The 13803-nt window shown below is 41.5% G+C and overlaps 1 protein-coding gene across 2 annotated transcripts; it reads right to left on the bottom strand.

Moving 5' to 3' along the window:
- Nucleotides 1-3712: 3712 nt before the first annotated feature.
- On the bottom strand, nucleotides 3713-12772 carry tbx20 (T-box transcription factor 20; the record flags this gene model as incomplete). 2 transcript variants are annotated; one of them, XM_079275772.1, is made up of 8 exons in its annotated part: nucleotides 3713-4035; nucleotides 4247-4359; nucleotides 6404-6552; nucleotides 6860-7018; nucleotides 9096-9204; nucleotides 10138-10302; nucleotides 11321-11558; nucleotides 12643-12772. In XM_079275772.1, the coding sequence occupies 8 exons, from the start codon at nucleotides 12770-12772 to the stop codon at nucleotides 3713-3715; spliced, it is 1386 nt and encodes a 461-aa protein (XP_079131898.1). The 2 variants fall into 2 exon arrangements, with proteins under 2 accessions (XP_079131898.1, XP_079131899.1); XM_079275773.1 differs by having other exon boundaries at nucleotides 6476-6552.
- Nucleotides 12773-13803: the final 1031 nt, after the last annotated feature.

Raw genomic sequence — 13803 nt, 5'->3', positions numbered from 1 at the left:
ACTTGCATGGGGAAAATAAATTAGAGATATATTACTCCGCTAGAAATAGCAAATGTCTCACTGTGCGACAGGTGGTGCAGAAACCTTAATAAATGTGTGTCACTTATTTTGAAATTAATTTACAATTCAATTTATTTCTGGGATTCGTGGAGAGAGAAAAGTCAGTCAGTGAAAAGAAAGAACTCAGAGTTTTGGGTGGTGATATATATTTCTCAAGGTTTACAAATAACATTTTTTTTTAAATGTGGCATAGTACATTACACATTATTTCCAGAGAGCAAAATAAATATATTGCACTTAAAAATCAAAACAATCTCGTTCGGTGTCGTATTTGTATTACGTCATACAAAAGAAAACGTCTTGTTGAAAAAGGATTTGTTTTCAGTGGTGAGTCGGGACTGTGCGTATGGTTCAAAAGAGGGAAACAAAAGTGTTTTACATTTACACAATGTAATCAACATTAATTTGTACACACCTGACAAACAGAGCTCAGGTTGCACATCAGGAAAGGACAGAGATCTCAATTCCAAAGCAAAGAAGAAGAAAAGCAGGTCAAAGTACAAAGATGTTCTTGACCTTCCTCAATAAACCGATGAGGTAAAACGAACTGCTCGCACATAAATAACATGCAAGGGGTCAGAACAGAACACGTGTGTCCGTGTTTCACTGCAGCGGGCTTCATATGATGTTCAAACGTGGCAAACTGTGTTTCAGTGTTGGTGTAACCAGCTCATGAATCACTTTAATACACATGTTTGAATTCTGCACAGAGCAGCATTAAAAGTGTCTTCATCGTCCATCACACCTGAATGAACTCATCGTCCACTTTGGATGCGTCTGAAATGCTGCTTTCATGACGCGAGAAGCTGAAATATTTCAGTGTTTCTTTGGATTTTGTGAATAAAGCGTGAAAAAAGTCCAACACAACCAGCGATTTATTGTGTCCTTAAGTCACAATAAATAATAAAGGTTTTAATAGAGCCTGATAAAAACTGCATTTAGTTTTACAAATGTTCGATATTTTAAAGTAAAAAAACAAATAAATTAAATAATCAGCCAATTAATGTAAAACAAACCAACATAGTCGATAAGGATCTCTTAAATCAGTTTGGTTAAGAATTTAAATCAACGATTAGTCATCGATGGGAACTTTGAGAAATGATTCATCGTTTCAGTCATTTGTCAAACATTCACTGCTTCTCGGGATATTATGCATTCATTTGTGATTTATGATCATAAACTGAATATGTTGGGAGTCTTGGACTGCTGGTTGAAAGATAACACCATTTTAATTTGTCATGTTTGGCTCTTAGAAATTCTAACTAATATTTCAAACATCTTTCTGACATTTTATAGACATAACCATTTTCAGCAGAGTAATCAACAACAATAATTAAGTTGTTGCAGCCCCCCAAAAAATGTTCACAGATGAAAATGACCAAACTGCATTCAGAGACAGTTCTTAATAACCTTCAACATATTTGGGCATTTCTGTGCTGCGATTTGGGCCGACACGTACACAGATATCGAGTCTAGCTCGAGTTTTTAGTACTCGGTTATAGAAAACAGTGTTTTTGGATGTTGGAGCTCCTGGATTGAAAACATATCTTCATGATAAAGTGTATTCAAAACAACAGCAATACCCACATCATCTGTGTACCTTGTATTTCTTCATATTGTTTAAATAAATGAATCTCTCTACTCCAGTGAGCTGCCATTTTCTATGCACCAGGTACTGAGTGTGAGTGGGCTCCAGCAGCTTCCGGCCTCGTTTTCTTCCTCGTCCCTGCATGTTTAAATGAGACAGCAGAGCCATTATTTCCAGGTGCGGAGGCCCTTTCGACACGCTCTGAATCAGCCATGAATCAGCTCGGTAACACCTGCTGAAGACCAGCTGCTAACAGGCTGCAGGCAGCGGAAAACACCGTGACGTTTCTCCACAGATGCTGCAATGAAAACACATGAAGTCACACTGCTAGAGATCAAAACACATGATCCACGAGTCCACCTTCTACCAGTGAAAATAGACCGATGAGGGCTGTCCTTTATGGGCCCGTTTCACACAGTGAATGAAAATATGACAATTTTAAAAGTTGTGATTTGAGCTCGACAGATGATGTGGATGAATCCCTCTTCGTGAAAGCCCGGTCACACCAGGAAGTAGCCACCAGCTGACTCCGGTCTACTCTCAGGGCCAGTTGATGAGCTACTGTGGCTTGCACGAGCTAACCGCTAACGTGCTAGCACTGGTCAGTCACAGCAACCCTCTGAGTCTCTTTGTAGTCTCTCTGTACCGGGCAGGTTTAATCCCATTTCATTTGAGAAGAGGAACAAAAAGCTCTCCAAGCGAGCTGGTTTGCGAGCTGTCTGTTAAGAAGCTCAGTGGCTATGATTCCCAACATGCAGTTTGTTGAAAAGACACACATGTACAACATCAACTCATCACTCCTTCTTTGTGGAGCAGTTGACACTCCAGCAGAGGTGGTTAGGTAACGGCGTATAGAGCTACGATAGCGTCCAACATTTTGGATTCTCCGTTCCCTCAGATGTCCAGCACTGTCGAGACTCGGGACAGTTTGCCATCGGGCCAATGGTGGAAAGTGTAGTCTCACATGAGAGGTCTGGCTCCACACATTATCATTCTGCTTGAGTGTTATTTCTTTAAACCGAATCATAATCGTCTGAAGCACTGGATGCTCGACGGTGCTCTTGCTAAAGCAAAAATAATAGCAGAAGGGGAAATGACGGCAGAAATAAGCGGCCAATGGCCGGCTTTTATCCACAGTCGACATCCAGTGACTCAGAATTACCAAAGTGCAACCCAAGGCGAAATATTTGTTCAGATTCATCCACAGATTCCATTGAAATGAATTGATTTTTGCTGCCAAAGTTTGCGGTTTTACATGCTGGTGTGACCGGGCCTTTCAAGTCTCAGAGCTTATTCATCCCATATTATCCATATTAAGGTTTACTCAGCGTGTTTGTCTACTGCTGTCAGCATGCGTCCTATGATTTCTTTTTTTTGCACTCTACAGTGAGAATTTTCCTATGAGTAAATGTTGCATTTTCATCTTCGTACAATGCGTTTTAACATGTTTCTCACATTATTTTCAACAGAGAGTGAGGTTTGAACTGTACATATGGCTGGCTTTCAAGGAAACGGAGGAAAGCTGAGACTCTGATGCTGAAATGTTCACAGACTCGGACCGATCGGACTGATCGGACTGATCCTTGGTGGCCAACACGCTGTAGCATCAGATGAGTCTCTCCGAAAGCGTTGAAGGCTCACGCAGCAGCCTGGCCTCTTTAAAGCCTCGGTGGAGACCCTGTAGGGACTGTTACACCTTTAGAGGTTCTTCTAAATATTGTTTCAATAAGTTTAAATCGAGGCTCCACTTTCTGTTCTTCAAGGGGGCAAGAACAAACATGCTCCTTGTCTCGTCTCGCATTTGGTTTTATAGTTTGTTTTGAGGCTGCAGTTTGTACAATGTCACTAAAGTGTTCAAACGTGCCGATGTGTCCGCACACAGTCCTCCTACTTTCTGAATGTTGTGGATCAGTATGCCACATCCTCTTCGCCTGCAGGTGAACTATTTACAAAGACCAGGGGGGGACGATACAAACAGGATGAGGAGTGATGAGCCGCAGTGGAGAAATAACTGGTTGATTGGGGATCAGAGTGAAGATGGGCCGACTCCTCCCCAGGACGGAGTCATACGAAGGGCGTCATGACGGTGGAGGAGTGGCGGAGTCCCTGGATGGCGGCATAGGGCCCCTGCTGGAAGTAGTGGTGGTAGCGGGGCATGTGGAAGGAAGGGAAGGCCGGCCCGCTGCCCTGCATGGTTCCAGCCAGAGCGGTGGGCGTCAGCGGCATGCCCAGCCGGCTGTAGGGGGGCAGGGAGCCTTGGATGGGGTGGGGCAGGGAGCCGGAGCCCATGGCCGACAGGGACTGTGGGTGCTGGAAGCCCGAGAAGCCCGAAGCGGTGGTGACCCAGGAGCTCAAGGAGAGGTTGTCTGAGGCGGTGAACGCAGAGCCTGCAGGACACGGGAGGATGTGAATATCAGGGTCATACATACTCAGGACGAAGCTGCTAATATTCTTTATATTTTCTTGTTTTTAACTCATACAATGAAAAGAATAAAATAAACTTCCTCTTCCTTTGTGCCACATTGCTCCAAAAACACAGTTTGAGTCGGTGCCGAACACAGCATTCCCTCATCTCCTGTCTGTGCTGAGGTGACTCACCTCTGGTGAGTCCACCGTGTCCGTCGTCGTGCAGGTTCTCCTCGTCGCCAGCGTAGGTTCGGATCGGCGACCGGGCATACGAGTGCTTGTGGATCAGATTCTCAACACTTTCCCTGCAGCAAAAGTCCAACAGAGAGCCCCAAAATAAATCTCTTTTTTCCCATTTCAGGTTTTCATTTTGTGGAGTTGCACCCCGATACACATTCCTGTTTCTGACAGACAAAAGTTAAATTGTGGGATCTGATGAAATGTTGTAAAAAGTTACCAAGAATTCAACTTGAACATTATTCGTAATATCTGGTATGACCTTCATGTATTGTGTTCATGCAATCTGTGACCTGTTAAATACTCGGACTCGTCAATAACTCGTCAATACTTTCATCTCTTAAGTGTCACACATTGTGGTCACAGATTTTCAGTGTAACACCAGTTTTTTTTATTATGTCTCGGCATATTTCTTTGTATTCATGTAATATTATGTTTACATGTCTGAACATGAGTGTGACCACTCTGTTTGTGCAGACTGTGCATGTAGGTTTGGGCGTGTGTGTGTGTGTGTGTGTGTGTGTGTGTGTGTGTGTGTGTGTGTGTGTACGCTTACCATCCCACAAAGTGCATTAGCTCATTTGAGTCTTGTCAGATCGCACTTCTCAAACACAGTGACACAAATTGTTAGGGGAGGTAGTGAGCATGTGTGTGTGTGTGTGTGTGCGTGTGTGTGTGTGTGTGGGGGGGGGGGGGGCAGGCAAGTGGTCTGCATCATGCGAGCCATGCGTCCACATTAGCAGCCCCCGCCCCTCCAATTAGGTTAGGAAAGTGCAATATCTGTCAGCAGAGGAGTACAAATGTGTGTGTTTTTATCAGCGCCGGGCCTCTCCGGCACAGAGGCCACCGCAAACTCCCACAATGCACGGCAGGGCAGGAGGGAGGCAAGGGGAGGGGGGGGGGGCGTAGTGGGCCATGCTGGTTTCAATCAGTCACTGCAGCCGATTGAATTATAGTGTGTGTTAGTGCAGTGGCCGACTCCAGACTAATGCGATTTCTGGAGCTCCCCGAAGATCAATTGATCAGGTCTAATTCACAGCCCTCAAAAAGAGAAAGACAGAGGGGGGGGGGGGGGTCTGGCTCAGATTCGGTCGTCTCTGGTTTGGGATGTTTGATTGAGGGAAATGGGCAGATGGTTTGATTTAGTCAGCTGATTTTGGCCGTAGTGCCGGCATCAGGAATTACGAGAAGTGTGTGTTTTGGCAGCGTCCATAAAAATCCTTTGGATGGGGATTTGTAACTGTAACTGTGTGTGTGTGTGTGTGTGTGTGTGTGTGCGTACTTTATCGTATTATCACTGCTTCATGTGTTGTACCATATTTTACATGAGACAGATGCCACACACACACACACACACACACACTTCTACAGTGTAGGGGAAATGAAAGAAAGAAAGGACAAATGAAAGTATGAAAGAAAAGTGCAGAGACAACAACAAGAGAAAACGAGATGTAAAAAAGAGCAAAAGACAAGAACGATTGAATGAAAGAAAAAAGATGAGCTGTACAAGGAGAGCTGGAGGAAAGGAAAGACAAGAATGGGAAGAATAGAAGACCAGAAGAGAAGGCAGAAAGATAGGACGAGAAATGAAAGAGTGAAAGAAAGACGACAGGAAAAAAGACAATGAGAAGAGATGAGACTAATAAGAAAAAAAGACAACAGTGGAAGAGAGGAAGAAGAACAAGAAAAGAGAGAATGACAAAGAAAGAAGGAAGGACAGCAAAACAGACAAAAAGAATGAAAAATGTAATGAAGGATAAACAAGAAGATAAGAACAAAAGAGAGAAAAGAACGAGTGAAAGAGAAGAAGGACGAGAAATATAAGAAGGAAAGAGGAGACCAGAAATGAAATCAGGAAGGAATGGACTAAAAAGATAAAAGATTAGACAGAAAAGATGTAAAGAAGCAAAGAAAGAAATGACATGAAAGAAGAAGAGAGTGAAAATGAACAAAGTTCGAAAGAAATACGATAAATAAATTAAATCAAGGAGAGGTGATAAAGCCTGTAACATGGATATCTGTTTCATTCTGACACCAGCAGACATGGATCAATGCAGTAGCCTCTGTGTTTAATAATAAGCAGCAGGATATCTAACACACACACACACACACACACACACTCCTCCCTCATTGTGTTGATCGTGGTCTGTAAACATGTCGTGCAGGACCCAGAATCCCCTGTACCTCTCCATGTCCGTGAGCCGTGACGAGTCCCGGAAGCCTTTGGCGAACGGGTTGCTGTCGATCTTCAGTTTGGTGATCTGAGAAACGCAGCCGGAGAGAAAAGAGTTGATGTGTCACCGCGTCCTGTGTCGTTCACCCAGCTTGTCTCAACATACTCGAGTAAGAGATGTGAACACTGCTTCCACCACTTCAGATACCTCTGATACTTATATGAACCTAAATATTGATTCAATATGTGTCTGACAATCGCTCAAATGGAGTTTGTAGCAAAAATATTGTTTTAAAATGTCTTGGGAACCAACAGCAGCATTTGGCAGTTGATCCAAAAGAAGAAGAAAAAGAGGACCCGTGCCCATTGGTCCCCGTCAGCCGTCAATCACTCACCAGCTGGTTCTGATAGGCCGTGACGGCGGTGAAGACGGTCTCGACGAAGACGAAGGTGCGGAACTCCTCGGACTTTAGGTTGAGCAGGGAGGCCGTGTGGTCCTTCTTCTTGATGATGTGGACCCGCGGCTGGTACTTGTGCATGGAGTTGAGGATGATCTGCAGAACGCAAGCAGAGCCCCGATCAATGGCGGTCAATGGGAAATGTACAGGTTCAACAGTCACACTGTCAGGGGCGACCAACAGACAGACACGACAATGAAGTCATTTTTCTCTGTTGTCTGACATTTTATAGACTAAACAACTGAAAAAAGAATCCACATTTCATCCGGTTTTCCTGAAGTCTACCAAAAAGAAGTAGAGTAAAATCAGGTGCAGTGTATACTTTATGCATTTAGATATGTTTGCAGTCAAACTAACGCAACTTAAAGTGCTCCAAAAATAATGGTGATTTCAACATCCATACATCTGCTGATGAAGACGGTGAGATGTGATCGACTAAAGGGACCTCACGTTGAGACGGTTCTCTGGATTCCTGCTCCAGATCTTCATCATTCTATTCCTGATATTTAGTATTTCATCAACACGTTCAAATATTGTCAACAAACAAACAAAATATAAAGAATAAAATAAAAAGTAAGACATCTGTAAATAAATAAAACTGCAACAGTAGACACGTTTGTAGAATGGCATCATCTTCTTCATTGCTCCGGACTCTGACTTGCACAACATTTGAAATGGAAAACGTTTGTATCCGACCAACTGACTAAAGGGAGGAGAAGAACGACAAAGAGAGAGAGAGAGACAGAAAACAAGAGGAAGAAAAGACGAATATTAAAACGATGGTGGAACGAGGTGAATATAGAGAGAGAGGGAGGAGTGTGAACAGATAAAGTTGTTAACACTAAAGCAGCAGCTTTCCTGTCTGGCTGCAGCCCAGAACACTGTTAATATCCATCGTCTAAACCGCTGACTCAGGACTCTTAATACCAAGTGTGTGTGTGTGTGTGTGTGTGTGTGTGTGTGTGTGTGTTTTAACACAATACGATAGGTGCTAAAGAATGCAGGTTTTCTAGGAGTATAATTTATGTTTATGTTTCACTACTTGAATGTTGACTGATTATTTCAGTTGATAAACGACAAAAAGTTATTATAGTTACTGTAGTTTTTACTGTTAAAAAAGTAATTGGTAGTCTTGACAAATAATTTGTCCATTCAGCGGATTTTTATTATTTTTTGGGTGTTTATATTTTCGACAGAATAATATTTTATTTTGTATTACTTTCAGGTTACCTCTGTTTTAGCTGCACATTCTATTTCATTTAACTTATTCATAGATTCATTTGAGTACGTCTCTCTGTAAATACATTTGTTGCATATTCTGCTTATTAATACATAGATAATTAATAAGAAGACTATTCAATTATATTTTACCAGATGTCAAGGCTTCAGCAGCATTTATAATTACACAGACGGAAAAAAATGAAACAAAAGTTTCTCTGGTCATCGAATTATGGGAAATATTGTTTCTGAATTTTAATAAATATTAATTCCTGCTCTTTAAAATATGGATGACCTCATGTACATTTTTTGGGGAGGTATAACTGCATTAATTCTACTTAAAACAAGCAACGTTAGTATAATTTTACCTCGTAAAATATTTGTTAAAACATATCCAAAACCTGCTTAATATCTCTTTTACAAACTACTGTTTATTCAATACATGGATTACTATCAATAAAGAAATAATGAAAATACAAGAATATGTTTCTGACAAAAGTCACAAATAAATAATAAAATGCATATAGGCTTCAGTACAGCATTTTTAAATGTATTTTATCATGTTTTTCACCACTGTTTGTTTTGGTATCTTTCATGTCAGGAGCTATATTTGGAAAACGTGTCACGTGTCACACACACACACACACACACACACACACTTGAAGATAATAACCACCTTGTTTCCCCTCGCTGGCTAATTATTGGATGAGCGGTGGATGTTTTTGGTTCTGAGATGTGTCTCTGCTCTGCCTGTGAGCTTGGCGTGGTGCCTCCAGTGAAAGGAGGATTAAAGCAGCGATTTGCTCTTGTCGGAGGAGTAATTATAACGTCACCCCGGTCTTTAAACCTGACAGAGGTAAAGCTTTGTTTGTTTTAACGGGCAATTAAGTCGATATCTTCTGATAACGAGGGTTAAAATATGAGACAAAGGAGGAATAACGTAGCACGTGCTCACATGTCCGTGTTGGTCCAGCTCGTTGTTTGTCAGCTTGACTTTCTCGAAGGAAACCATTTGCTTCACGAGCTGCTCTCCGGTGAACGGGGAGTCCGGGTGGACGTACAGCCTGCAGGAGAAGAAGGAGAAGAACGGAGGGTCACATCCTCAGCTGTGATTGGCTGAGAGGCGTTCGAAGCGAACGTTCAATACCCAATCAGCGAAGTTAACGGGTGAACATTGCCAAAGAAGCTTTATTCTGTTGTCTGTGAAGCATTCGTCAGTTTTCAAAATAGGCTACTTGGACGTTTATTTATGATGGGAATTATAACTGCATGTCATGCACGCTTTTAACCAGGATCTTTTTAAACACTGAGCTCGTGAGTCCGAGTCCTTTCATAACCCACCCGGACACAAAACGAGTCTCCTTCTTTATTTCAATAATATATTTACCAACACAAAATCAGGAATAACATTTTCAGAGGGAAATAAATAAAGAAGTCTTTATTTATTTGTGTGTTGAGTCTAAACGCAGGCAACTGAAATCAGCACATTAAAATGTGCATATTCATCGTGTGCAACTTTTAAACTGTAGAATATAAAACTTTCGAGCCAAACCCACAAATTCGCAGAAAATAAAATACCAAGTGCATGGCCTCTTGTCATTGCCTGAGCGCATGGCATCTATCGTGACTAATGCTGAGAACAAACACGGCTTCAGCTGGCTTATTGCTTGAATTGACATCTTCATGACATCAATCAGCGGCAGGACTGTTTCCAGATGCTTCCTGGGAAAGATTCAATTATTTCATCGGTCTCCATTACAGGCGGTGGCCTAGCGGAGCTCTTTGGTCTCCCCGGTTCCTCTTCACGAGTTGTTGTTGAAGTTTCATTTTCACAACAACACAACAGTTACTTCTGTGAAGGTGGGACGCGTTCGTATTTTTAAAAAGTATCCGATGAATGTTAAATGAGACAAACATAAAGAAGAAAAGCATCATGCTTTGACTCTTCCATTGAGCGCCTTTAATGCACTAAAGGTGTGCAGGCTGAGTCGGTGTACCTGGCGGGCAGAGGAGGGTCGGCCTTGCCGGCCACCAGCCAGGAGGAGCGGTGGTAGGCGTACCGGTACCGCTTGTTGTCCACTGGGACGATGTCCATCAACACGATGTACTTGGAGTCCTGGTCCACCCCGGAGAAAGAGACCCGGATGGTGGGGAACATCCTCCTGATGGAGCAGTGACAGGTGACGTAATAATTAATATATAATTATAGTTTATTATTTAGTTTTATTAATTGTATTAGGATTGTTGATAATTGTTGGTACATTCATTGCTATTATGATTAATAACAATAATAATAATTACATATGAATAATTATAAATCATATTTGCTCGTGTGTGTCTTGTGTTCTAAGAGTCTATACAGAGTCTATACATTTTGGGAGTTTCTTGGATTTTTCTATCAAATATTTATACATTTTATTTCCTAAATGCTACTTTCGAGACATATCATTTCGATCATTTATTATTTAGTCAAATTACTAAAGTATCAAATTACTCGAAAGATCCAAATACCTTTCATGTTTCTTTGTTTCTTTATTTTTTATTAAAAACCCTGTTGCTTAAACTGCATGACCTCATTGTCCATATGCTGCAACTCGGCTTTTATGTCCTGCATGTACACGCACAGGCCACGTTGTGCATAAACTGGTAATATATCAAATCATTATGTGTTATTATTATTTATTACAAGTGGACATCCACACATATATGTTCGTAACCTAGCTTGCTCTTTCTTAAGTCAGTGAAACATTAAGGTGTAGCTTTCAAACGACGGCACGTTGGTGTAACGTCTTCAGGTCACGTGTGTCTGCGGAAAACTCACAGAGATGCAGATGAGCAGGTTCTTTAAGATGCACAATGAAAATGTGACAGTGCCCCTGAACACCACGTTAGGACAAGAGACGTTATTGTTTTTTCGTTAATTTGCGATAACAGCATTCATCCATAACGAAAACAATGTGCACACGTGTCGCTTACAGTAAAATGTATCTTATCAAGCATGTTGTGTATTATGTTAATTGTGCATTATTGTTACTATTTTTATTGCTTTTTTAAAGTCATATGGGACTAACAAAAATAATACTCATTATTATTGTTCTTATTATAGTAATAAAAGAAGAAGAAGAAGAGTGAGAATAATTCGATTAATTATAATAAAATAAAGACAGTCGACCCGTTTACCTTCCAGACTTGGTGATGATCATCTCGGTGCCGAGGTCGTGAAATTTGTCCCACAGCTCTTTGGTCTCCAAGGTGCACGAGATCTTCGCCATCTCCTCGCTCGGGATTCCGGGATTGGTGGGGATGAGCGGCTCCGTGCACACCGCGGGCGCGCTCCCGCTGAAGTCACCGTGCCCATCCAGGGACGACAGGTCAGCCAGAGACTGCTGGCTGCAGGACGACTTCTCCACAAATTGTTCTGTTTGTTGAAGCAAACGGGGAAATAAACAGACATGTGAAGAGGATTTAAAAAAGATATCTTCTTTACATGTGTTGTGATCAGAGAGAGCAGCAGCTCTGTGTCATCGAGGAGTACAAAGAGAAATACATGTTGGTGAAGTCAGTGAGCAGCTCATCGAATTGTCTGTAATACGTGTTAATATTTCCCTTTATAATTATCATTGTTGTTATTGCATTTGGTATTTAAATCTATAACGCGTGTTTATCGTTGAGGGGAAAGAAACTTGTTTTACAATTTCACTCAAATAATATATGCGAGAAAAATAAATAAATAAAGTGACTGTTCGGCCAGTGTTTTATGCTTTATTTTTTTTAAATAAAAATGATATTTGGTGCAGCAGTGGATTTCTGGAACACTTGAAAGCTTCAAACGACACATAAGTTGATTATTAGACAGAAAATAAAATGACGTTCAGATTGATCTTGACTGTTTGCAGAACTCTGCTACTAATTCCAGTGAAGTGTTATTTATTTTATTTTAGCCCGTGACTTCGGATGATGCACTAAAAACTCACATCACTGTGTCAACCGAGCTCTGCAGTCACCTTCTTAACCTTTTCATTTTGTGTTTTTAATGCATGATTATTTGCTTAAAAATCGAAAGAGTTTCATTTTAAAACAATCACGCACTGGTAAATATAACTGCCTATTTATTTATATATTATATATTTATTTGTGAAATTATGGGGATGTTGCAGATGTTTTCTGTCACCTTATTTACACATTCATATATTTGTAGGTTCAATATTAAGAAGCCTGGCTGTTCGTGTTTTACCTCAGTGTCATCGGGCAGTTTGTAGTTCATTTATTTGCCCATTTTTTATTTTATCAGTATGTTGTAACACTGGTGGATTATTGTATTTATTAAACTTGTATCTATTTTATTCTCTGCTGCTGCTGTTTCCTCACTTAAATCATTCAGGGCTTTTTTGTTGTTGTTGCGTAAAACAACTTTAAGCTGCAGTCTTGCTCACCAATTCACCTGAATTCACTTTTTTATTAGTATTATGTCATTTGCCGGTCTGGCCCTCTTGCATCCTTACCGAGAGGCTTGATGGTGTTCTCCTCCGTCTCTTTGTCCTTATTGGGCTTCCCACTGGACATCAGGGCGGCTATGGAGAAAGCATTTGCCCGGGATGAGAGCTGCGGTTTCGGGGATGACGTGTACTCCATGTTGGTGAAAAGGCTTGGACCAAAAACAATATCCCCCTTTTAAATAAAAAAAATGAAATAAAAATCCAACAGAAACGCTCAACTTCCGCCTGTTTTCGGCTCCAAGAAGAAGAAGAAAAGTGAAAAGTTTGCACAGTTCGTCCTTGGTCTCGCTCTTTGCGCACAGTCTGCTCGCTGAAGCGGATGAACACTCGCCACCTTGGAAACACTTGTCACTGCCGAGTTGTGCGTCTCGCTGGCTGCATGATGAAGGACGACGGAGGCGGACTGACTCCACTGACTTGTGCGCGTCCTGCGGTGCCAGATCTGCGTCCGCCTGCTCTTTTGGAAGCTTCGGTCCGATCCACCCTCCCCTTATAGTGCCCAGTCCGCCCTCCAATCACTGCCTCTGCCTCCACGTCACTCTCCCTCTGTCCCACAGCAGCTCTGATAGCGAGCAGCCAATTAAAAAAATCCTTGAGCTGTTCAGGGGCCCTTTTTCATGCCAAAGAGTGTGAGGTTAAAGATATGACCTCATACCGTCCGTATGGTGATGACAGTAGGAAATTACAAACATGCAGCGAGGAAACTTTGCACCCATTGCACAATATAAAGGAGGGAAATGAAAAGCCAACTTTGTTTGAATGTTGGTATCCCTCTCATGGACGACCCCTGGAGGGGGCCCCGGACCAGATGTTGGGACCCAGAGACGTTGGGGCGAGATGGTGCTGTTTGATAATCAATGTCAGCAGTAAGGTGTCGATGACAGCTTCACACACTAGATTCAGTATCATCATAAATCCCTCTGCTGTCAGAGTCACCGAATAATGTGGAAGAATCATAAGAGTTTTGTTTAGAAATTAAAAAAAATTAGAATCCAAACAACTCAGAGTCTGAAAGATATTGATTGTAATCAAACATTCTCTGTTACTGCGTCACAAAATATAGAATATATACATCATAATGCAATCCAATATTTTCTTTAATAAATGCATACAGTATGTGCAGCTTATATTCTTTTTTACTTTCAACATTGTGTAAAATAACAACAA

The sequence above is a fragment of the Melanostigma gelatinosum genome (genome assembly GCF_949748355.1).
Source record: "Melanostigma gelatinosum genome assembly, chromosome: 9".
Taxonomy (NCBI): domain Eukaryota; kingdom Metazoa; phylum Chordata; class Actinopteri; order Perciformes; family Zoarcidae; genus Melanostigma; species Melanostigma gelatinosum.
Note: the sequence above shows the minus strand (reverse complement) of the source record. Positions and strands in the feature narration are given on the sequence as shown.